Raw genomic sequence first — 22751 nt, 5'->3', positions numbered from 1 at the left:
CGTTCGAGGTAGGGGGTATCCGCCACCACCACCCTCCCCACCCCTCGCGCCAGTCGCTTCTATGATGTGTTCGTTACACATCCCCTTCAGGAGGAAGGAAGGAGGGAGGGAGGAAGGAGAGAGGACAACACACATCCTGCTGCTGCTGCTGCTGGAGTCCTAGTCGCAAAGAGCGTAAGGCGGGAAAAGAGAAAGGGCTGATAGAGGAGGGTGGGCTCCCCATTGGGCAAGGGCACGCACGCACCACTGCGACACACAGGGGGGGAGGAAGGAGAAGGCGCACCAAGAGAATAACGGCAAACAAAATCAAATGAAGATGTAGAGAGCGCACGGTGAGCTGTCTGACGGGCCAAACAGGCGGGGAAGACGAAGCCGAACGTCTCAGAGTGCTTGTGTACAGCGGTGACCTCAGCGTGAAGGTCCACGAGACGCAATCGGCTGTAGCGTCTCCACCACCGCATCCAGCTTGTAGTGCATTCGCTCCAAGTCGGCTACCCCGGGCATGAATTACCGCATCCTTGTGAGCCAACTGGTCCGTCAAGCGACTCATCAAGGCTTACGTGCCCACGCCGACGAACAGAATCTGGGGCTCCGCAGTGGATGGCACGTCGTTTGCTCCATCCGGTATGAGTGCAGTGGAGGAGGTGGGCGACTGCTCCGCCTGAGGCTGGCCCTCTTGACGTCGCGGCTTCTCCGGCTTACCCTTCACTCGGCGCTTCGCCGCATGAGGCGTTTTGAGCGACGGCACCGGTACGCTGCTGCCGCGACGGTTCCTGCCATCCGGCGAAGGCGTAGACGAGAAGAGCCGTTGCCTCTGCGCAGAACGGTGCGCCGCTAACGCTCGCGTTACAGTCTTTCCTCGCGCGTATCTCTGCACCGAAGTGGCAGGTGGGCCGCCACCACCGCCACAGCTGAGATCCGGCATGTAGGGCTTACACAGTGACGGAATGGGTTCGGCAACTGGGGCTCCCAGTTGAAACTCCTGCGGTTCTGTGGGCAGACCGGTCCAGCGATGTGCGCTGCTGCCGTTGAGGCGTGCCGCTGCCTCCCGGCGGCGCCTACGCCCCTCCTCTACCCGCTCGAGGTGCTACGAGACGCCAGAGACTTCCGTCACAGAGACCTCCGCCGTCTCGGCGGCAGGGCTGCGGCCGCTGTTACCGTTTGACGCGTCTTCCGCATCACAGGCGTCATTCAGCGCTGCGGGTCCACGATTTGGCCAAAAGGTGCATTCCCTCATCGCCGCGTCTTCCTGCTCGCGACGCAGCGCGCCATACATCTTACTGGGTTGCAGAGCCCACGCCTATGACTTCATGTATATGGCGTCCGGCGTCGATGCTAGCCGGTATCGCTCCGCCGAGAGCAGTCGTTCGCCGATAAGTTAGTCGATGTTACCGAACTCGCTAGCAGAGGTGTCACGACGAGTTGCCAACGTCGTCGCTGCAGTGGTGTGCTTCTTACGCAGCAGCCAAGAGGTGGAGCGTTGCTGCAGCGACGGTGGCGTAGCGGTGCGAAAGTTCGTATGATAATGTGTGGGTCCCAACAGACTGCCATGCGCTGCGATGGCTCGAGCCACGGCAGCTGTCGACGTTGTGGAAGCCTTTGACGCCGCTGGCGCCTGCACAGCTGGGCTTGCGTGTCCGGCCTTATCGTACAATCACTCTACACGTTCCTCGTTGTGGTCACCAGTCATCGCGTCCACCGTCATGGTGCATGACTAGTACGGTCTTGCTTACGTACGTCCGGTGCTGCCGCTACTGCTCGTGGTACTGTGAGATTGGCTGCGTCAACTGCAGCGGTGCCTTGGTGTCCGTGCGGAGATACTCCTCGTACACGGCAAACTTGCGCTGGTGCCTCACCAGAAGCTCTTCCTCGCTAGGCATAATGAGCGCGCCGACAAGCAACGCAGCAGACCCGATGGGTTGGGGGGATGGGGAGAGAAGGTGCGGGATTGATGAGGGAGACTCGAGCAGGGGTAATGCTGTGCTACATTGCTTGTGTGTGACTGAAAAGGGGATCGTTGCAGCGCTGGCTCGAGGACGCGGGTGGTGGTGGTGGTGGTGGGGGGACGGAGCGTCAGCGTCGACAGCCGCAAAGCAAAGAAGAATGAGACAATAGGGAGGCGAAGGGATGAGAGAGAAGGAGGCAGAGGTGCAGCGTCTCCTGCTGCACAGAGGATCTATGTGCTTGTGTATGAGTGCGTGACTGGAATAAGGCATCAACAGCTGAATCAAGGCAAGCTCACCATTCTTCCCTGCTTGCTTTCCCCACCCCGTCCCCGCTTATTGGCCTCCCACCTGCTACACATCATAGCGTGACTGTGCCTCCCCCTACCTCCGTCCTCGCTTGAGACCACGATCTGTGGCGGCGCTGCTGCAGCGGCTGTCGACGTAGTTTTGTTCTGTTCTCCCGTGCTGCGGTCGCCTTTGGGCGTCCGCCTTGATGTACACGAAGAGCCTCCTTTTCTCTGCTGAAAAGAGGGAAGCTAACGAAGAGAGGCACACGCACACACACGTTCGCCCATATCAACGCCCCTGATCACCGAGCTAAGGAGAGAAAGAATCAGTCCAAGACCAACCATCACCCTGCTTTTTTTTTTTGCTTCGCCTCAAGTCCTCTCGCTCCTGCACGGCCACTGGGCTCCTTGCTGCGCCTACTCGCCTGCATATGAGCAACGAACGCGGAGCGAGAGAGAGAAAGGGCATGTGGGGTGGAAAGGGGGCAGAGGCACACTCCCCGCAGAGCCACTTCTTCTTCTCCCCCTCTTTGTAGACCACAAAGCCCACACAAATCAAAGTAAGTTGAGGAATGCAGACAAGATCAACAGGCGATGAAAGCAAAAGGAACGACTCGAGAGGGGGGAGATGAGCACAAGATGGAGGCGCATCAAGACCTATGCGTCGCCACTCTGAAGCACCCCACACACACGCACATATATATATATATATATATATATATTCGTATGCAACATGAGCTCCTCCTATGCGTGCACATTGGCAGCTGCAGCGCAACAGGGAATGCACAGTCAACGGTAGTGGCATTAGGGTGGGTGGTGGTGGTGGGGGCGCATTTTAGCAAGTGTTAAAAGGGAGAAATCATTGTGCACAGTCGTAGTGGAAGCGAGCGCTCTTCGTACGGCACGGCAAGCGGCAACACCGCGTCGGGCATCACGCTCATCTTCGACGCGTGTGCACCAAAGAGTGGGGTCCTGTCCTCTGCCGTCATGGACGCGGTCCACACTGAGCCACTGAGGGGGTTGCCACTGATGCCCTCGCAGTCGAGTCTGTGCGAGACGGGCTCGGAGGTGTTGCCTTGGAGGTCGATTGCCGACTCGTAGTCGCAGAGGAAGTCGACGCAGCAGCTGCGACCCGCTGCGACGCACTCATCCACAAAGGCGTCTGAATGCCCACCGCCAGAGATCACGAGGAAGCCCACCTCCACCGGCGGCTGAGCGCGGTCCTCGCGTGAGGAAGGGATGATGGGGCTGATGGACATGGGCGACAAAATGGAAAAAAGAGGGGCGTCTGTCGCATAGGGCTGCTGCTGCTGCGGCAAGTACGGTGCTGCGTCGGTATCGAAAGGATCACTGTTCTGGACTAAGATGGTCTCCGAGGGGTCGGTCAGCTTCACTGCCGTGCCGAATGGTCCTTCGGCAGCAGTCATGGCGGTCGAGCCCACGTTAGCAAAGCCCACCGCTGCGGTACGCTGTGCCGAGGCACTCGTGGAGACGCCGGTTGTGGGAGCTGTGCTGCTGCTCCTCGCTTCACCTGCTGCGGCAGCCAAGACACCAGGTAGCAAACGACGGCTGCGTTGAGCGTGACGCCGCGCCTCCTCGTTGCGCACACTGCGACGCTGCGTGTAGCGCTCCTGTGCAGCCCGCAGCATACCGACCAGGGACGAGCTCTCGCCGATGGGTGCGCTCTTGTCCGCGTCGCCGTGCATGAAAAACATGCGCTGAGGGAAGAAGTCGAAGATGTTGTCCGGCAGCACTTCGCCCGTGTCGCCACCGCGGCGGTCATCGAAGTAGGCGTTCAGCGTGTAGCGCGCCATGTGCGCCTTTCCACCGGCAATTTGGTACAGCACGTCCCGGTAGAGGCCCTTTGCCTGGAAGTGGTTCACGAGACCTTCGACGTTGTAGATGCCGCTTAGGCCGACGTAACGGTGAATCGACTCACGCGGGTTGTAGCGGGGGACGTTGTAGGCGACGTCCGACGGCGGTGGGACACCTTCGTAGGTGCCTTGCTCGGCGTTGCACCGGTACGCGGAGAGCTGCGCCTGAGAGAGCAGCGACATCATCGTCAGGTGCGCACCGGCGGAGTGGCCAATGAGCGTCACGTTGTTCAGGTCTCCATTGTAGCGCTCTGCGTTGTTCAACACCCACGCGATGGCGTCTGAGACGTCCAGCGTCATGCCCTCCATCGTTGTCTGCGGGAAGTTGCGATAGTCGGGGCAGAAGACGACGTAGCCGCGCTGGGCCAGCACCCGGGCTATCATGGTGCTCCAGAGGTGGCTGCCAATGATCCACATCGCCCCCGAGACGTCAATGACAATGGGAAAGCGCTTGCGGCGGAGCCGCTTACTCTGCTGTGCGTACTGGAGCGTCTTCATGATGGTATCGAGTGGCGCTGGCAGAACAATGTCCACCGTGGCGCGGTTGTGCAGGTTCATGCGATCCTCCTCGTCCTCCTCGTCGAGATCGACGAAGAAGTTTTCTTCGGAGAAGGTGCGGGCGTGCGGCGTGCGTAGCGCATGTGCCGACGCTTCGCGCTTTGCGCGCCCGCGGCGGTGCTGCGGTGGTGCACCACCTCGCCGACGTTGTCGCCTCGCTGTCGCGCCGCCGGTTTGGCGCCGTGAATGCGGCCCTGAACTGTGATCGTCCTGTGAGAGCCCCGCCGTCACCTTCACCCCCTCCGCGTCGTGAAAGGCGGCCAGCACGTCTCGCAGCATCGGATCGCTCGAGGGGCTCGCCTTGGGCAGTGTCTCGTAGTACACAGGACGGCCTTCATACGCCCACACATGCTGCTGGCTGCCAAGATGGTTGCACCTGTTCATCGGCTCTTCCATGCTATCAGCCGGCGCTGCGCGTGTGGTGGCAGCCTCATCACCAGCGGCACTACGCCGAAGCTTGTAAGGCTGGTTTTCCGTTCCGCTGCTTGATGGCAGACTACTTTGCACCTTGGCGCGTGCCGCGTCAGCCACGGAGGGGCCACTGTGAGCCTCCTGCTGCTGCTGCTCCGCACCTTCTGGCTCTCGTGAGCGCTGCGCAACGGTGTCTCCGATGGAGAATCGCTGTAGTTGGGGATGCTGGGGCTGGCGCAGAGGCAAGCTGCGCATGGCAGAGCCGTCTGCCGGGTTCAGGTTGCACGTGGCGGTGCCCACCAGCCGCTCAAGCGCTGTGACACTGTGCGGATCGCACGTCGAGGCATCGATTCCGCCGTGACGTGGCCCATTGAACGCCGAGTGCGAAGGTGATGGGTGGGGGCGGCGCTGCAAAGACGAGGATACGACGGCGATCGTGTCGCACTTGTCGGAGCCGCGGCCCAACGGCTCGCTGTTGAGGCCAGGTGGCAGGCGCTGATCACACCCGCCACCAGAGGCTTCCCCGTCCCGCAGAGGGGATGATAAGGAGGTGGGATACAGCAGGGAGAGAGCACGATCATCAATCTCGCCGTCGATTGCGTGGGGTAGTCTGTGATCACCACTGAAGCCACGCATGCGCTGGTCCACGGCAGGCGCCTCCGCCTCTCCTTCTCTGCACGCCGAGGACGGAGACCTGCACGGCACGAGGCGGTGGTGGCGTGGCGTTAGTGGACCGCGCGCTGGCCACTGTCGTGACTGGCAACCAGTGCAGTCTTTGCCTGCCCCATCCCTCTGTCCGGTGGCAGCCGCAGTCTCGAGACGACGTCGACGACGTGCCACCGCAAGCGCAACGGCTGAGGACGATGACAGCTGCACCTGGTGTGGTGGCTGCATGGCTTGCACGATGGAGTCCTTGCGCAGCACCTCGTGTAGGTCCACGCCCTCCGCCTCCAGCACGCGCAGGATGTTGCGCCGCTTCGTCTTCTCGGAGGAGCGGTACGACACGCGGCGGATTATGTTGGGAGAGGTCAGGTACCACCAGCAGTGCGGGATGAAGCACACCGCGACACAGGCGCTGTAGACAAAAAGCCGAAGCATTTGCGCCACCCACACCACTCCTGTGCTGAGCGCGTAGAGTAGCTGCAGGGCACTGGTGAGCATCCACACCAGCTGCCGAACAGCGTACGGCAACATCTGCAGCGCAGGCTGAGAGGTCGAAGGGGAGGGAGAAAGAAGGGGTCTAGAGCGAAACGAAGCGAGAGACAGAGCAATCGCGGAGAGTGAGGAGACCGCCAAGCCTCGAAGGACACAGGTCAAGGCGGCCCCGGTCTCTACACACGCACAGGGATACACAGAGAAACAAGCAAACAGGCCACTCGCGACGGGAAAAGCGAGAAGAAGAGGGCTCTGCGTGTGTGGCTCTCTCGCTCTCTGTTCGCTTTCCTCCCTTGGTGCGCCTGCGGTCTGGTCGCCTCCCAGCAGAGACCACAAGCGCACGTCTCAACGGATACAATCGAAGACGGCGAGAGAGCCACACACGCAGAGGAGAGGCGAGAGTGGGGGGGGGGGGGTGGCGGGGGAGCGTCGCCTGGTTTACAGAGAGGGGAGGAGGCGCTGTTGTGCTTGCGTGTTTTACTAACCTCGCCCTTCCTCTCACCACTACGTTGAATGGACTACAGCAAACTACGACAGCGGTACAAGTGGCACCAGAAGATGACGACAATGCCGTCTCGTTGTGTATTCGGTTCTGTGCGAGGCTCTTCTTGGCTGGCTAACAAGAGGGGGGAAAAGGGGGCAATGAAGGCCGAGATGAGGACAACAAAGCTCGTTTACCGCACACACTCGAGGGGGCAAACACCGCAGGCTAAAACGAAGAAAACAAGCAAGCAAAGAAGTGCCCACTGACAGATGGCCACTGACGTGCGCACGCGAGAACCAACTCAGCCCGTGCTCGCTTGTGTCGCTTTCTTGTGTGCCTGTAAGTCGTGACGAGCACCAGGATTGCGAAGGAAGGGGGAGGGCACAGGGCAGCAGCGGGGAGGCGGAGAAGGTGCAGGCGCAATAATGATGAAAACAAACCGAGGAGGAGAACGTGAGGAGCAAAGCGCAGACGTACGCACGAGGGAGGGGGCGGTGGTGCTATCGAAAACACCTGACGCTAGCGAACGCCGTGCGGGTATACGTTGGCGAATATATCAAGCGCACACAGAGAGAGAGGAGGAGGAGGAGGAGGAGGAAGAGGCGGAGAGAAATCGGTCGAGCACGAGGTGCAACACGCTAGCCACGCAACACAAGGGATGACGAGAGAAAAGTGAAAGGGCACCGGCTTGATGAGTAACAGTGAGAGGTAAAAGACCGCCAACACACGAAGGAGTTGGCGAAACGGTCGAAGATAGCCCCTCCCCGCCCCCAAGGAAAAAGGTGGTGAGAAAGACACAGGGTGAGGGAAGGGGAAGGTAATATACGTCGCGGTGAGACTGAGAGACAACAATGACAATGCAGCTTCTCAGTTGACGCAGCACACACGCGCAGAGCGAAAAACGAGGAGGAGAGGTGAGAGAAGAAGGTGGTCGGTGATGCTGAACGCACACCCACAGTCACGCACCCACCCAAGCGGTCTCTGTGCTGCGCACTTCTTTCACCCTTCCACGTGTGAGCAAGCGGGGGGGGCGGGCAGAAAAGAGCCCCAACAACAAAACACTTAGGCAAAAGTGCCGTCAGAGCTGAAGATAACAGCAGCGAGGAAGAGAGAGAAAGGGACACGTGGGGTGGGCGTAGGATAGATGTGTCTCAGAGATAACAGAGGGGTGGTGGTGGTGGAGGGGAGGAATGGGCTGATTAGGCTGCGTCGGACCGCCGCTCCGCTGCTCCCTCGCCTTTCTTTTCCTCACGTCTCTCTCTCTCTGTGCCCAATGCTCCCTTAGCTCTCGGGTTGCGGAGTCAGAGAGAGAGAGAGAACGCACACCAGTGAAAGAGGAAAGTGTGTGTGTGTGTGAAGGACACGCACAGAACTGGCGAGGGGAAGACTGGGAAGGAAGTAGAGGATAGTCCGAGTCTGCGTGCGGGACAGGCTCAGAGGGAGGAATATATATAGAGATATATATAGATGTATGTGGGGGGGGGGGGCGGCTCAGCAAGATGGCGGAGCCCTTCCTACACCGTGGGTGCCGGCACACGGGTGCGCAGAGACAGACAAGAAGACAGGACGCTCAGACACACAGGGGGAGAGAGAAGGGCAGCAATGCCGTGAAAAAGTTCCCTCCAACAGCAATGAACGGCGAGCTTGAGAAGCAAAAGGCAAAACAACGAAAAGCGAGCAACTCAACACGAGTGTACGCATGCGTGTGCGTGTGTGCGGGTCGTCTTACTTATTTGCCTGTTGCATCTGAGTTCGAGTCTGATAACTAAAACGCGCAGCACCCACCGCAAGCGCCACTACTCGCGACGAAGAAGGAAAGAGAGAGGCGCCCACACACCCACGCACTACTCACAGACACGTCAACACGAACGGGCACAGGAAATTCGCTCTTACAGAAAGTTTCTTTTCCGCCTGTGCCTGCTAATATATAATGTATGTATGTGTGTGTGTGTGTACAGCGAGATCACGTGTTCTCCTTGTGTGGCATATGCGCGTCTTTCCCTCCCTTCTTGGCGTTTCCCCCTTCTCCTCTTCTGCACACCGTGTGACGATGAGTGTGAGGCGATAAACCAGTAACCTAGCAAGAGAGAGAGCGCGCGAGCGAGCGAGCAAATGACTCTGAGAGCAATGCCACACTGGCGAGGCAAATTTTTGAAGGAGAGGCAAGAGGTGGAGAGAGGGGCAGTGCACACACAGCCACACACGAGAAGAGACCGTTTTGTCCGAACTCACCGGAAGATGCTCGAGATGAAGGGCAAATGACTAGAGCAGCGGAGAGGGGGGAGAGCAAGCAAGATGAGTTCGGGTGCCCACACCGCACGTATTCTTGGTTTCGTGTGCACCTCTGCCACCGTGCACGTGAGCGTCGGAGCAAGTGATAAGGGGGCGGGAAGGGGGTGAAAGTAGCAGCGCGCACGAGCCCACAGAGCAGCGACAATCGCAACGGTGATTACTGCAAACGGCCTGAGTAGACGCGGACGCGGAAAGGCTGAGGTGGCAGAGAGGTGGAGAGCTGAGAGAAACAACTGAAGGATTACTGTGGCGGGGGTAAAACACCAACACTAATGGGCGAGTGACGTGCGGCTAGTGATGATGACGTCAACAGAAACGACGGGAGAAGGGGGGCTCGCGGCGATGTCGGGCGGGCGGAGAAGAGAGAAAGAGCGAGCATAGATTATATTATACGAGGAGCGAGCAGATGTGGATGTGTGAGATTTTCTATTTATTATTTTCATGTCACGCGTTGAGTGTGCGTTGGCGGATGGCGTTTGAGAGAAGGAGCGAGGGAAAAAACGAGGACGCGGTGGAGGAGGAGGAGGGGGCAGCGTGAGAGGACAGGAGGGCGAAAGGGGGCAACAATGCAATCACACGTGCACGTGCACCCACGCTAAAAGTAGAGCCCCATTTGTGTGAGAGAATGCGATGCGCAGCGTAGCGGCAGAAGAGCGATGCCGTCACCGCCATGCCCCAGGAAATGAGGAAGACGCACAGTGGCACAGGACAACGTAAGCAAAAAGGGAGGGAGGGGGTGGAGAAGGGGGCTGCCCAATGCGGAAGCGGAATGGGCCACTTCACAGCGCCGCTGGCCGCCTTCCCACTCACGGGAAGGGGGTCTGCAGCAGCGAGCTGGCTGAGAGCACTGCCCCAGGGCAATGCATGAGGTGGGTGTAGTCACGTGGAATCGCAGCACAACGGTACAGGGGATCCCCGCGAGCAAGCACAGAGAGGAAGAGGGGCGGGGGGGGGGGAAGGGAGGCAGAAGGAGCCGCCGCTTAAGCATAGGAACAGAAGCCCACACGAGCGCCGACCTAATGCACCTGCACTCCGCTCTATCATGCCACGCACTCACACTTGTAAGGAGGCAGTAGGCGAGCGAGGCGATGCGAAGAAACGAAGATGTGGCGTGTACACCCAAGACGGAAAGGGTCATCGAGGAGCAGCGATGGAACGGACAGTATCATCACGGCACAGGCTGCCACACCCTAGCTGACTGCATGCAAGTGACTGACGCACGTACGCACGCCGTCCAACCTCGACTTCCCCTTCCTCGCTACGAGAGAGACCAGCAAGGGCTTCATACGTCCTACTCAAAGCCAATGAGCAGGATGAGGGAGAGGCGGGAGGGAGAGAAGCGGAGCTGGACAACTGCTTGACGGGTGCACACACCCACACCCACACCCACACACGCACACGCCACCGTGAGAGCATCTTTGCGTTCTCGCTTCAAAAAGGACAGATGTAGCTGGCGAGCCGCATCAGCTTACTGCGCGAGGAAGACGGGCACGGGGAGAGCAAGAAACCGTCCGGCCGCGTGGCGGGAATGATCGGAAACTTGTAGTGTACCTCCGGCGAGATACCACTCAGCACAGGACTCAGACCCTTCGAGATGGCTTCCAGGTCCATTAGCTTCGACACGGAGCTAGAGCCGTCAGTAGCGCCACCAGCTGCACTGCTCGCGGTCACGCTCGACGTTCGGGAGTGCGCCCCGTCTGTCACGCTTGCCCCGCCGTCTTTGCCGATGGGCGCTGCCGTCGCTGTTTTCCCGGTCAACTGCGCGTGTCGACGTTCGTCATCGTCGATGTCGTAGTAGGACAAGAATTCTACGATGTGACTGTTGCCACAGAGCGGCTCCTCGATGATGGAGTCGGTGTGCGTGGCGCCGGGGACGAGGATGTACTCGATGGTCACTGGCTTCGGCAGCGTCTTGGCAGCCTCTGGGTTCTCCTGAATGGCCTTTACAATCGCGTCCCGCTGCGCGTTGCGCATGATGTAAACGATATTCGCACTCTCCGTGAGGGGTGCGCTCTTGTCCGCGTCGCCGTGCATGAAAAACATGCGCTGAGGGAAGAAGTCGAAGATGTTGTCCGGCAGCACTTCGCCCGTGTCGCCACCGCGGCGGTCATCGAAGTAGGCGTTCAGCGTGTAGCGCGCCATGTGCGCCTTTCCACCGGCAATTTGGTACAGCACGTCCCGGTAGAGGCCTCGCTGGTCGAAGTGCCTCACAAGACCGCCGACGTTGTAGATGCCGCTTAGGCCGACGTAACGGTGAATCGACTCACGCGGGTTGTAGCGGGGGACGTTGTAGGCGACGTCCGACGGCGGTGGGACACCTTCGTAGGTGCCTTGCTCTGCGTTGCACCGGTACGCGGAGAGCTGCGCCTGAGAGAGCAGCGACATCATCGTCAGGTGCGCACCGGCGGACTGGCCAATGAGCGTCACGTTGTTCAGGTCTCCATTGTAGCGCTCTGCGTTGTTCAACACCCACGCGATGGCGTCTGAGACGTCCAGCGTCATGCCCTCCATCGTTGTCTGCGGGAAGTTGCGATAGTCGGGGCAGAAGACGACGTAGCCGCGCGCGGCGAAGAGACGTGCGACCAAGAAGTTCCAGAAGTAGCAGCCAATGATCCATGCGCCACCGTTGACGGAGATCAAAATGGGAAAGCGCTTGCGCAGCAGCCTACAGCGACGCTTCTGTGCCGAAGGTTGCGGCTGTCGCCTCGAGGTGCCGCCACCGCCGCCGCCTTTTCGGCTATCGTGAGACTTTTCGCAGTCCTGCATGGGCGCCGTTTCGTTGGACTTGCGCTCTTGATCCATAAAGCGGAAGAGCGAGTCCAGCGGGACGGGGAGGTAGATGTCCAGAGTGGCGCGGTTATGCAGGTTCATCCGGTCTTCCACATCGGCCTCATCATCAGAGTCCGTGAAGCTCTCGTTCGAAGCCTCGGGAAACACCGAAACCTGCGACAATGACGACTCCGCATGTGACGCCACGAAGTTCATCTTCCCCTGCTGCTGTTGCTGCTGACTGCGATGACGGTACACGCGTTGTAGGGCGGCGAGCGTGTCGTCGAAGGAGTTGTACTTCAGGGCCGTATTAAGCCGAGATACGCTCGGAGGACTCTCCTCGTCGGTTATGTTCACCGGAAGCCCGTTGACGAAGGTGCCGTCGGCCGGGTTGATCGTGCAAGCCCACCGCTCCACCGTTTCCCGGTCCACCTCCGGGCCACTGGGCAGAGGCAGCGACGGAGAGCCGGCACGGCGACTGCCACTGGCGAGGTTTCCCTGCAGGAATGCTTCATGGTGATTGCTCATGGAATTCCAAGAGAAGGTGCCAGAGCGCACCGCACTCGTCAGCGGGTCTGCACACACTTGTTTTGACAGAAGCGCCTCCAAGTTGCGCAGCTTCGTCGTCCGGGAGGAGCGGTATGACACGCGGCGGATTATGTTCGGCGAGAGTAGGTACCAGAGGATGTTCGGCATGAAATACATCAAGTCCAATGCGGCGAAGGTCACGCAGCGCACTGTCATGAACATCCACTTAATACCGATACCCATCGCTGCAATCAGCTGTGCAGCGCTGCCTATCAGCCACAGCACCTGCTGAAAGACATACTCGAAGGTGCCTTTGACCATTTGTGGGTGGGACGCGAGAAGTGAAATAATAAAAGTGGCAGATGTGAAGGGAGAGGCAGGAGGAGGAAGAGGTGTGTGTGTGTGTGTGGGTGAGTGTATCAGTGAAGGAGTGATAGCGAAATATGCGGGTATGTACTTGTGTGTGTTATAAAGGGTGTGCACGCGTAGCACTCACTCAGTCACTCGCAGGTGCCACTCTTCTCTCACCCTGAAGGAGAAGAGCAAAAAAGGGAGGCTGGGGCGATAAGGAAGAGTTTGTGCCTGATGAGACAGCGGAAAAGAGCGGCAGTGTTATGAACGACAAGTCAATACCGCCGCGGTGTACAATGCCGCCATCACCATCCACTAAAACTCGCGCATTCGCGGTTACACGCGTTGGCGTATGTTTAGGTGTGTGTGTGTGTGTGTGTGTGAATTCAGAGCAGCAGGCATTAAGCGGAGGGTGATAAGAAGATCAAAGGGTCGTAATGCATCAGTGAAGGAGGCCTTTCTGGGGCCGTGTGAGTGTTCAGGTGATGTCATTTGGGAGGGGGGGGTGGCTGAGGGAAGGGAGAGGGAGAAAGGGCGAAGGACGGACTTCTGTAGCCCGACACACCAGTGCGCTTTCCCCAACCCCGTGTCCTGCATGGAGCGAAGCTAGTGCGAGGTGTTATGGACGGGATATAGGCAGTGATAGAGAACTGCGCTGTGGCACGACACACTGCACGTCGAGCCTGCCCCTTTACCCCCCTTCATGCATAGCGTACACGCACCAGCCCGGCAAGCAGGAACTGAGACGAGCGCCTGCCATTACCCTCGTCATTGAGAGTTTTTTCTGCGGTTCTTGCGCTACGGAACGCAGGGGTGCGCGATCTTCATGTTCATGCGTGCTTCTCTGCGTAGTGCACATTCCTGAGCAGGTGCTCGCACACTCCGTTCAGCTTTCTGTTGTCCTCCTCTCCCCCTTTTTCTCAGGGTCTGTCTGGCCTCTTGCGGTTGCGTTGAGCTGCGCAACTCATCCACGGACTCCGACATCGATGCAGAGGGAGATGGGAGAAGGAGGCAGCAGCGAAAGAGGCCCGGAGGAGAGGAAGAAGAGGCCCCACATTGCGCGCGGAAAGGGGCGATGTATATGACATCGATGCCAGCCAAGCAAAACGTTACAAGTGGCGGTAGCGTGCAGGAGTAGTGCAACGGATACAACGAACGAAGGCAACGCTGCGTAATGCCATCGACGGGAGTTGCGCACTCGGAGAGCGATGGGGAGGCGGTATGGATGGAGAGAAGGAGAGGGACGGTGACAGTGGTAGTGGAGGAACGAGGAGGCGTGCGTATGGCCGACTGCACACTTCCTTTCGCTCCTTCTCATACCCCAATGCATCGACAGCGAGTTCGAAGGCCGTCCGCACAGACCCCCCTCCCCCTCTCTCGACCGTTCCCCCTCTCGGCTACTCACAACAACTGCTCCCCCATCGCATTCGCCCATAGTTCGTGAAAGTAAAGGCAGCTGAGGGCACCGCGAAGGCTCTGGGCCAACAGGTTCTCGCGAGGGGGTACAGCTAGCTCGCTCAAGGGGGGAGATTCAGAGGGTGGTGCTGCTACAGGGAAGGTCATTGTTTTGCCCGACATTCCAGTCTCGGTGCAACCACGGGCTATGCTGCCACCCTCAGACACTGTGGTTGACGCCCACTCTGCGGATGGACGAAAAGGCGTCATCGAAGCGAGGCTCCACGGCGCCTGGTGCGTGTGTGCCTCTGCGGCACTGGTGCCCATTGTGTCCCTCCTCTTTTCTTTTCGCGCCCTCAGCTTCGAGGCCCGGCTGTGCCTGACCAGCGCAGCGAAGGGTTTCTCTTCGTCTCCGTCGCCGGCTTCTGCGAAGCCGACACCGTTGGTGCCGCAAGGTTCGCCACCCGTGCCGCTGCTGCTGTGCTGCCTTGTTGCCATGGCTGGGGCGAAGGGCTCCTGCAGGCAGCGGACCACAGCGGAGTCAATAGCCCTTGTGGAGGTTCCAGTGGAATCTCGTGCAACTGCATCAAAGTCCGCAGTACTGACAGACGGCGGCCAGACCCACCGCGGTCCTGACCACGCAGCAGCAGTCGTTGGTGTGTCGCCGCCGGTTTCTGCGTCGACATCGTGGCCGCAACGAGGACAGCAGCATCTCGGAGCGTTATCCGCGTCTCCCGCTGCCCGCTGTTGCACCCCCTCCGACGGCGGGGGCCGCCGTGGCTGTTGCAGCGTGCGCTCAAACCACGCGTGACATGATGAGCAGATGGCCAACATCAAAGCCGCCGTCATGTGCGTCCGCCACTCGTGCACAGCAGGGCTGTTGCTGCCTTCCTTGTCATTTTTCCCAAGCCGTGCCCCTGAGGTCGAACCCAGCCGTGGTGGGTCACCGCCTACCCCGCTTGAGTAGTGACGCTGCGCTTGCACAACTTGGCGGAGCGCCTCCGTGAACGTTGCCGCGTAGCTGCGCACTACCGCCGTGGCCTCCGCTGATAGAGAGGAAAGTGTACCAATACTACCACGGCTGCCATTCGAGCGCGACACCGGCGCTTTCACCTTGCTCGTAGTGGTGGTGGTGGTGATCGCCGACGATGTCGCGGCGGACATGATGGACGCCTGCGAGGCGGGCCGAGAGGCCAAGAGTGCAGCGGAAAGGCGGCCAGTCGCGCCGCGGCCAGTCGCAAACGGCCACGACGGTGGTTTCGTGTACAAGTCGTGCAAGGCAGCGGCACCGCACGCCAATAGCGGGCGCTCCCCTCGTGCCTCGCTGCTCCCCGCTGAGGCCGTCATCGTCATTGAACTGAAAAGCAGCGACACTGATGGGCAACGCCGCGTTCGCCAGGTGGTCGCCAGTCCCGTCTCAACATCTCGCTCCTCTACCTGTCGCAGTCCCTCCTCGTACAACAAGTCGTAGTCCACCTCCTCGGCCGCGGTGCACAGCGCCTGATACGTGCGGAGTACACTGCTAGAGGCTGGTGGCAAAGGTGCAGCGCCGGTAGACGCGGCCACTGCTTCACCTTCATCATCGATAGCTGGCTTGAGGTGAAAATTGCCTTCCAGCCACGCGGACGGTATGTCAGCGATGTCGCCGTCGGCTCCTGCTGACGCAGCCATGGATCTGGACTGCGCAGAGCCGGTGGCAAGCGGCGATGCTGTTGGGTCATATGAGGCACCACTACCGCAAGCAACGCAAGGTGGCGCAAGCGGTCGAAGCTCCTCCTTGATGAGTGTTCGCCGCACATCATGCGAGCCCAGGCCTATCCGCGCCTCTGCCCGCAGCATCTGCAAACGCGCATCGAGGGCGCGCAGAGAGGATTGGGCAGGGCGATGAGCAGCTGTCCGTGTGCCACGGTGCGCGCACATGAGACGTACTGGTGTAAAGACTGAGGAGGCGATGGAGATGACACCCCTCTCCTCGCTCACCGCTGTTCACCCCGTGGAAGAGCGAGGGCAGCAGAGAAGAAACAAAAGGAAGAAGTCTGCGGGAAATGGACGATGAGAGGCGCACGGCTGAGGCGCTCGCCGTCCTGACTGCTGCCTCTGCCTCACCTACTGAGAGATCCTGGTGTGTGTGTGTGTGACACGAGGAGACTTGAAAGGGCACAGGGGAGCAGAGTGGGGCAGAGATGGGAAGTGTGAGGGTTGGCAAGCGGCAGAGAGAGTACAGACGTGTGGGTATACATACCGATATACATCGGGGCATGACTGATCTGAGCATCATCGACACGTCTTCCGTCGTGGGGGGAGGGAGAGTGAAAGGGAGGAGGACGCGCGTGTCTCAAGACAAGACAGCAGTTGCCCGACTGCAGAGCCGAACAAAACAAAAGGGGGAGAGTCCCCACGAAGAGGCCTCACACGAACGCTGAAGGACCCATCAAGATCGACTTCCTCACAGCACATTGGCGGCCACACCCAACACGCACGTGTTACTGATCTTATCCAGCGATGGTTGTGTTCTTCCCGCACTCTGCATAACAACCATGTTTTCCTCGCCGTGCACCATACCACATCACACCCACGCACGTCTTGAATGCGGTGTGGAGAGGGCTAGCCAGGTTGGTGTATCAGCAGCCCAAAGAGACGGCAGCGGTGCTGGGGCCTCTGCGCGTAGGTGTGTAGGCATGTCTCTGTTCATGGATGCGTTGGGCTTTCATGGTGGGACGCGCGCCTCCTTCCCCTCCCTCTCCCCCTATTGGGCTTACATCCGCTGTCATTGCGTCGCGCCACATTCCCTCGCCTGTCCTTGGGGTGGGCAACGAGGCGGGAACAGAGAAAAGCGCGCGTCTTCCACTCACCCACCCACCAGGAGGAGGAGGAGGAAGCGGGAGAGAGGAGAGAGGGGGGGGGGGTGGCGATGTTTACGTACACACATACTTGTGGCTGTGGCTGCGTGGCTGTGTGACTCATTCGCTGCTGTTTGCATGTGCCCGACACCCCAACTGGCGAGAACGAGCAGAAGTTGGCGAGGCAACAACAGCACAGGGGGGAGGAGAGCCCCAGCAGCAACACGCATCCGCACGCACCGACACACGCCCAGTTCTACAACAACGCGATCAGAGCAAAAGAGAAGAGACGGAAGAAGAGGGGGGGGGACGGCACCCATCACGCACAACGGCGACACGAGGCCACGAGACAAACCAAACAAACAAACCAAAGTTGACGGAATGAGCCGTCCTTCGCGGTGCGGAGGTGAAGAGAAGAGAACGAGGCGGTGGGCACCTGATATGTTGGGGTGGCTGCTGTGCACTGGGGAGGAGGGGAGGGGGAGGCGGTGCCCTGGCGAGTGGCACACACATTACGCACACGCAAAGGAAAAAAGGAGACGCAGGGAGAGGACGACCTGCTGAGATGGGAGGTGCAGCGAGAGAGTGATAGAAGACGCGGATATCTCACTCCGTGGTCGCCTGCATCTGCTCGCCTCCGCACCAGATGCTGTAGCGCAGCTCCGCGTCTTTGGGCAGATACACTACGACCGGATAGCGGCTTGTGTACGGGACCAGAGGTGTGTTCGACAGGGCGACAAACTTGCGAGATTTCTCGACGTGGTCCTCACTGTGGACCTGCATGAGCGTGGCGGCGGCTTCCTTCGCTAGCTTCACGTGGAAGAACGGGGCGCCCCAACCCTCTACGGTGTGTTGTTCAATACTGCCGCTGAGTATCTGATGATTCGCGGCGTCGTTGCGCGACATCTCCGACACGCGGCCAGGGATGAGCTGCAGTCTGTACTGATCCCTCTCCGCATCATCACCCTTGGGGTCGAGGGCAAAGACGATGCGTTTCTCATCCGACTCTGCATGCGGGTACGGGGCCTCCGTCTTACAGCAGGACATCATGATGGAAATTCGAATGGGTTGGGGCGTGCGCGTATGCTGTAGGCAACAGCCAGAAAATGAGGGCTGCGTGAATGAGGAGGGCGGACCCAGCTGCAGAAGATAACGCAGTGAGCAATGAAGAAATGTTCTGTGTGTATGCGTGTGCCGTTGGATAAAATGGAGTGCAGTGTGTGTGTGTGTGGGGGGGGGGGTGAAAGACAAGAAGGTGTTCAGTGCAAAGAGGGCCTGTGCATGCGGAGAGGGAGAGAGGAAGCACTTCGTCATGCATAGTAATTCTGGTCCCCTGTGACTACCCTCCGCGTCTACTGAAGCGTTGGCCTCTGCGCATACGCCGTTACCCCTCCATGCATACACACGATTGGGGCAAAGGTGAGAGGAAAGGGAGGGAGGGCCGATATTTCACCAAGAGGTTCGTTTCATCCTGCGGCTTAGGTGCTTAATCAGGGAGATGGGCGCGCGCTCTTCACCGATGCACCGGCGCGAAAGTGGCGAGGCAAGGAAAAGAACGAAACAAGGGCACAAAAATACTTAGCGATACACGCGCACGCGTGTCCTACAGCGTTTTCTCGCCGGAGGTAGCGCCAGGGGGACGCGCAGCGTCCTCGGGCGGTGACGGTGACACTCTCTGCGCATTTTGTCGTCGCTGCTTTAGCCGCAGTCGCATCTGCCGGCGCAGCAGGACATCCGCTCGGCTGGCCAGCGTTGCCGATGGAGTGGACGCAGCACCAGCAGCTGGCAGCGATGACGACGGCTTTGCATACCGCCTGAGACGCCGCTGAGCAGCCGTGGTAGGTGCCACAAGCATATGCAGGGGTGGCCAAGAGGCCAAGGAAACGTCCATGCCATCTTCAGCCCAGTCCAGAGTCGCCTCTTGCCTACTGCCGTCATCGTACCCGCTAAGCTCTTCTTTGCCAGCAGTTAGCTCCTCCGCCGCCAGGTTCAGCGGCATATCGTCCTCGGCATTATCTGGATGCGATGAAGAAGAAGCGCTCGGTGCTGCCCGCTGCGCTGCGTCTGCTGCTTCACCTGTCGCAGAGAGTGGTGCGTCACTCGCTGCCCCTGCAGTACCGCCACCAGAGGAGGTATGCCGCCGTGCGCGGGCAACACGCTTCTTCCGCGGGCGCGCCGACTTCACAGGTGTAGCCGACGTCTCGGGCGTGGTGAGTGGCGCAAGTGGGTTCGGTAGTTTCTCAGCCGGCTCCACGTAGTCGAGCAGACCGCTTCGCATGCCGTACACGTAGCCGCTGTACGGCATGTTTGACTTTTGGTTCCACCACTTGAGCGGCCGTGCGCTAGGGGCGTCGTCAAAGATGTAGTGGTCCACACCCTGGTGGATGTTATACTCGAAGAGGCTCAACGGCACCCCCTTCACAAATGGTGAGCCGACGGAGCCGCCGGTTGGAAAGGTGGCCGCCACTTTACTGTTCTCCTTGCCACGGGTTGGCCCGCGACGCACATCGGTGCGAATCACAGCGGGGCGGGAGAGTTGAATGCGGAAAGGAAGGTCTGACTCGAGCGGCACGTACGGTGGTGGAGTGCGGGTCACCCAGCTGACCGGGAGGAAGCGCTCCATCCCGGCGAGGCGGCGCAGCTCTTGTAGCCGAAGATCCTCAAATGTAGCAGCGTCACCACCGGCTGCCTCCGCCACTGCAGGCCGCAGCAGCTGATGGTGCACTGCGATGCGATGGATCAGCTGATGCACGGCGTCCACGGCGGTGAGCACCGGTGCCTCAAACTGCCCCATGTAAAGCCGCTCGTTCTGGGCAACTTGTGAGGAGGCGACAAGGGCGACAGCGTTGGCCCCGCCCTGGGCGCCGACCAGGCGCACGTGCGGCGCGAGCAGCGAGACTTCGTACGGACGCAGCCGCCCCACCTCGGCACTGTCGCACAGCTGGTAGTCGTAGCAGCCCATCTGGCTCTGCAGAGCACCGATGCGGCGCGTGCGCTGCCAGAGCATTGGCTTTCGCTGAAACCAGGTGCCGTAGCCCTCCACAGTGGACACGGCCACCACGCCGCGGCGCACATGTCGCTTCTGTAAGTTGAAGGACACACTCAGCGTTTCGGGGTGTATCTCCAGCACGTCGCGCACGTCAACGGGCCCGGTGTGGATGATGTGCGTGCGCAGCCGCTCTCCGCGAATGCCGTACGCGCATCTCACGTAGGACGCCTCCACCAAACCGCGCATCTGCACTACTGAGTGCTGGGCAAAGGTAACCAGGTACATGGCGTGGCCCTTCTGGACGAGGTGTCGCAGTGCATAGTTGGAGTGCCGCGACATGAGCTCCAGTGTGGTGAGCTTGTTGTAGTCGATGAAGACGTCATAGCCGTCCACGGCACTCAGTGTCGTCGAGGAAGAAACAGGATTGGTGTGATCCGCTGTTTTCTGCTGCCCTTGTGCATCTGCGGTCTTCGGCATGTCGGTGCTGCTGGTGCGCGCCTTGGGTAAAACGTGCACCTCCGGCAGCAGTAGCGGACGCCACTGTGGGTCGTCGAGCCTGTACGTTGCGATGTAGGAGTTGATGCGGTTGATATTGTTGCTGCGGTGGATGGAGGCGATGCAGAGCTCGTCGCTATCTCGCACCCATCGGCGCGGGGCCGGGAGCGTCTGCGCAGCGGTGGCGCCGTCATCCTTTTCGCTGGCCGCGGCTACACCAGACGAGCCTCCCATGAATTCGTCGTGCGCTCTGGTCGGAGGGGGTAGTCGAGCCCCGCCGCCACCACCGCCCTTGTTGAAGCAGCTCAGTGTGTCCGCAAGAAGCCGCGTTGCGGGAAAGCCGCTGTGGTCAAGGTTCATGGTAGGACTGTGGATGAGCGGCATTGTAGCACCTCGCTGGGCGAGCGCCATTGGGTAGGTGAGCAGCCTCAAGCGCTCCGTGTGTGCCGCAGCGCGCGGTGACCGACGGAGGCGTACTGCGCGCGTTGCTGCTCGCGAGGGCATCTTTGGCTCGACACTGCGGCTCAGCCTTCCGCTCGATTTTCGAGCCTACGCCTTGGCAATGAATGGTAGGGGGGGGGGCTAAGAAAAATGTCACCTCATAGAAGGAGACGGAGAAGTGGAGCTGAAGCTCGAGCAGCGCCTTTGCCCACGCTTGTGAAGTGCAGTCAACGTATCCGAGCGAGCGTGTGCAGCTGGCGCTCAGGGCGTGTGGTTCTTGTATCTGTGTACGTGAGGTAATGCAGAGAAGAAGGTGCAGCGTCACAGTGTTACCAATATGCGCAGCTGCTGAGTATGCTGGATGCACCTCACTCACTCACTCACTCTCTCCGTTGCACGACACTATCAACAAGAGGAGTAACAAAGGATAAGCGCAAGTGAGGGTGTTAGGAGGTAAGCGTGGGCTCTGCTGGCTGACTTGCATGCGCACTACTCACATGAATTCGATGGTACCATGCGCTGGCACGTCCACGCGTTGCACACGCATGCATTCAAAAGGTGTCACCTCAGCGTGATGCAGCCCACTATGTCAGCATGTGTGCGGGTGTGCTTTTCGAGCTTCGCCAGCGAGGAGCGAGGGGAGATGAAGAGGAAGAGAAGGAGAGGGTGGGCGGACGGGTGTACTTCCACTCCCTTCACCACCTTATCGCCGACTCCACGCTTCTGCCATTGGTCATCATCATGTGAGCAACACCGGGGGGGACAATCGGGTGTGTTTGCCTCGCCCTCGAGGATTACGTTTCCTGCATTGCTACTGCTAAGGACACACACCACACCGCACTTACACGGCGACAAGATAGAAAGGGAAAAACAGGGCGCATAAGAATCGATCTTCCTCTTGGGAAAGCCCACGTGACGTCCAACACGCACCCACGCCTCATCATCGCTGCATCCGCATCTTCTGCTGCCTTCCTCATTCCCTGAGAGCGAACCCACTAAGTGCCGCCGTTGTTAAAGTGATGAGTGCAGACCTCTCCTCCCCACCGGCCACACGTGCACGGAGTAGAGCGCTGGAGAGGATATCGGAGAGCAATACAGACCGAGATGAAGTGTGCGTGTGCGTGTGTGTGGTGTGCTTGCTCGCCTTCCTACATTACGTGATGCCTCCCTGGCCTCCTTGCTACACGAGGACGTGCAGAGAGGGAGAAGCGGTGGCAGGGGTGGGGTCGCAGGCACGACACTACCTCCTCCTACGACCGACCAACTTACCCCGCCTCCACCTCTCGTGCCACCATCAAGTGGGAGCGAGCAAGCCAGGGAAGGGGAGAAAAGAGGAAGAGACCGGAACATGAGCGAGGCACACCGTGAAGAGCAAGAAGGAGGCAGAGGGAGGGGGGGCGGCGTACCCCACCCCCCTCCCTCTTTCACACGGACCGAGCCAAGCTGATTAATGTCTTTGCCATTATGAGGAGCGGGGAAAAGGTGGTGGCGGCAGTGGGAAAGTAGAAGTTGGGGCAGTGGAGATCGCGACAGGAGATCGAGGAAGGCGACTCGCTGCTGCGACAGTCTTTCGTTCTCCTTAACCCCTGAAGCTGCCCTCCCTGCAGCCTACGAGAGGGCCGATATTCACACACACACACACACACACGCGTGCGCACCTCTCTGCCTTCCTTGGACACACAACATCACCCTAATCCTCTGTGAGTAGCGTCGCCATACACAGCAGGCACAGTGGCGAAGAAAGGCACCCGCACATGCCTCCTCCTACCTCACAACTCCCCAGCGCACACCGTTGTTGTGTCCCGCTCTCTCTCTCTCTCTCTCCTTGACGATACAGACAAGAGTTGCTTCGTCTACGAACAGATGCGGTGCATCCTGCGCACAGTACCGTCTACAACCTGCCCCCCCAAAAAGGGGGAAAGTAGTACATGCGTCC

At 59.7% G+C, this 22751-nt stretch overlaps 5 protein-coding genes and 1 pseudogene across 5 annotated transcripts; all 6 read right to left on the bottom strand.

Annotated features, from left to right (window-relative positions):
• Positions 1 to 556: 556 nt before the first annotated feature.
• LPMP_150380 lies at positions 557 to 1880 on the bottom strand (annotated as a pseudogene).
• A 1198-nt stretch (positions 1881 to 3078) lies between these two features.
• On the bottom strand, positions 3079 to 6270 carry LPMP_150370 (hypothetical protein; the record flags this gene model as incomplete). Its single annotated transcript, XM_010699112.1, has 1 exon — positions 3079 to 6270. The coding sequence occupies one exon, from the start codon at positions 6268 to 6270 to the stop codon at positions 3079 to 3081; it is 3192 nt and encodes a 1063-aa protein (XP_010697414.1).
• A 4168-nt stretch (positions 6271 to 10438) lies between these two features.
• ISP3-1 (ecotin, putative) lies at positions 10439 to 12625 on the bottom strand (the record flags this gene model as incomplete). The annotated part of the gene is made up of 1 exon (XM_010699111.1): positions 10439 to 12625. The coding sequence occupies one exon, from the start codon at positions 12623 to 12625 to the stop codon at positions 10439 to 10441; it is 2187 nt and encodes a 728-aa protein (XP_010697413.1).
• Positions 12626 to 14056: 1431 nt separating this feature from the next.
• ISP2-1 (ecotin, putative) lies at positions 14057 to 15889 on the bottom strand (the record flags this gene model as incomplete). The annotated part of the gene is made up of 1 exon (XM_010699110.1): positions 14057 to 15889. The coding sequence occupies one exon, from the start codon at positions 15887 to 15889 to the stop codon at positions 14057 to 14059; it is 1833 nt and encodes a 610-aa protein (XP_010697412.1).
• A 1607-nt stretch (positions 15890 to 17496) lies between these two features.
• Positions 17497 to 17940, bottom strand: ISP1 (ecotin, putative; the record flags this gene model as incomplete). The annotated part of the gene is made up of 1 exon (XM_010699109.1): positions 17497 to 17940. The coding sequence occupies one exon, from the start codon at positions 17938 to 17940 to the stop codon at positions 17497 to 17499; it is 444 nt and encodes a 147-aa protein (XP_010697411.1).
• A 553-nt stretch (positions 17941 to 18493) lies between these two features.
• Positions 18494 to 20878, bottom strand: LPMP_150330 (hypothetical protein; the record flags this gene model as incomplete). The annotated part of the gene is made up of 1 exon (XM_010699108.1): positions 18494 to 20878. One exon carries the CDS (start codon positions 20876 to 20878, stop codon positions 18494 to 18496), a length of 2385 nt encoding a protein of 794 aa, XP_010697410.1.
• Positions 20879 to 22751: the final 1873 nt, after the last annotated feature.

This window comes from Leishmania panamensis (genome assembly GCF_000755165.1).
Source record: "Leishmania panamensis strain MHOM/PA/94/PSC-1 chromosome 15 sequence".
NCBI classification, from domain to species: domain Eukaryota; phylum Euglenozoa; class Kinetoplastea; order Trypanosomatida; family Trypanosomatidae; genus Leishmania; species Leishmania panamensis.
Note: the sequence above shows the minus strand (reverse complement) of the source record. Positions and strands in the feature narration are given on the sequence as shown.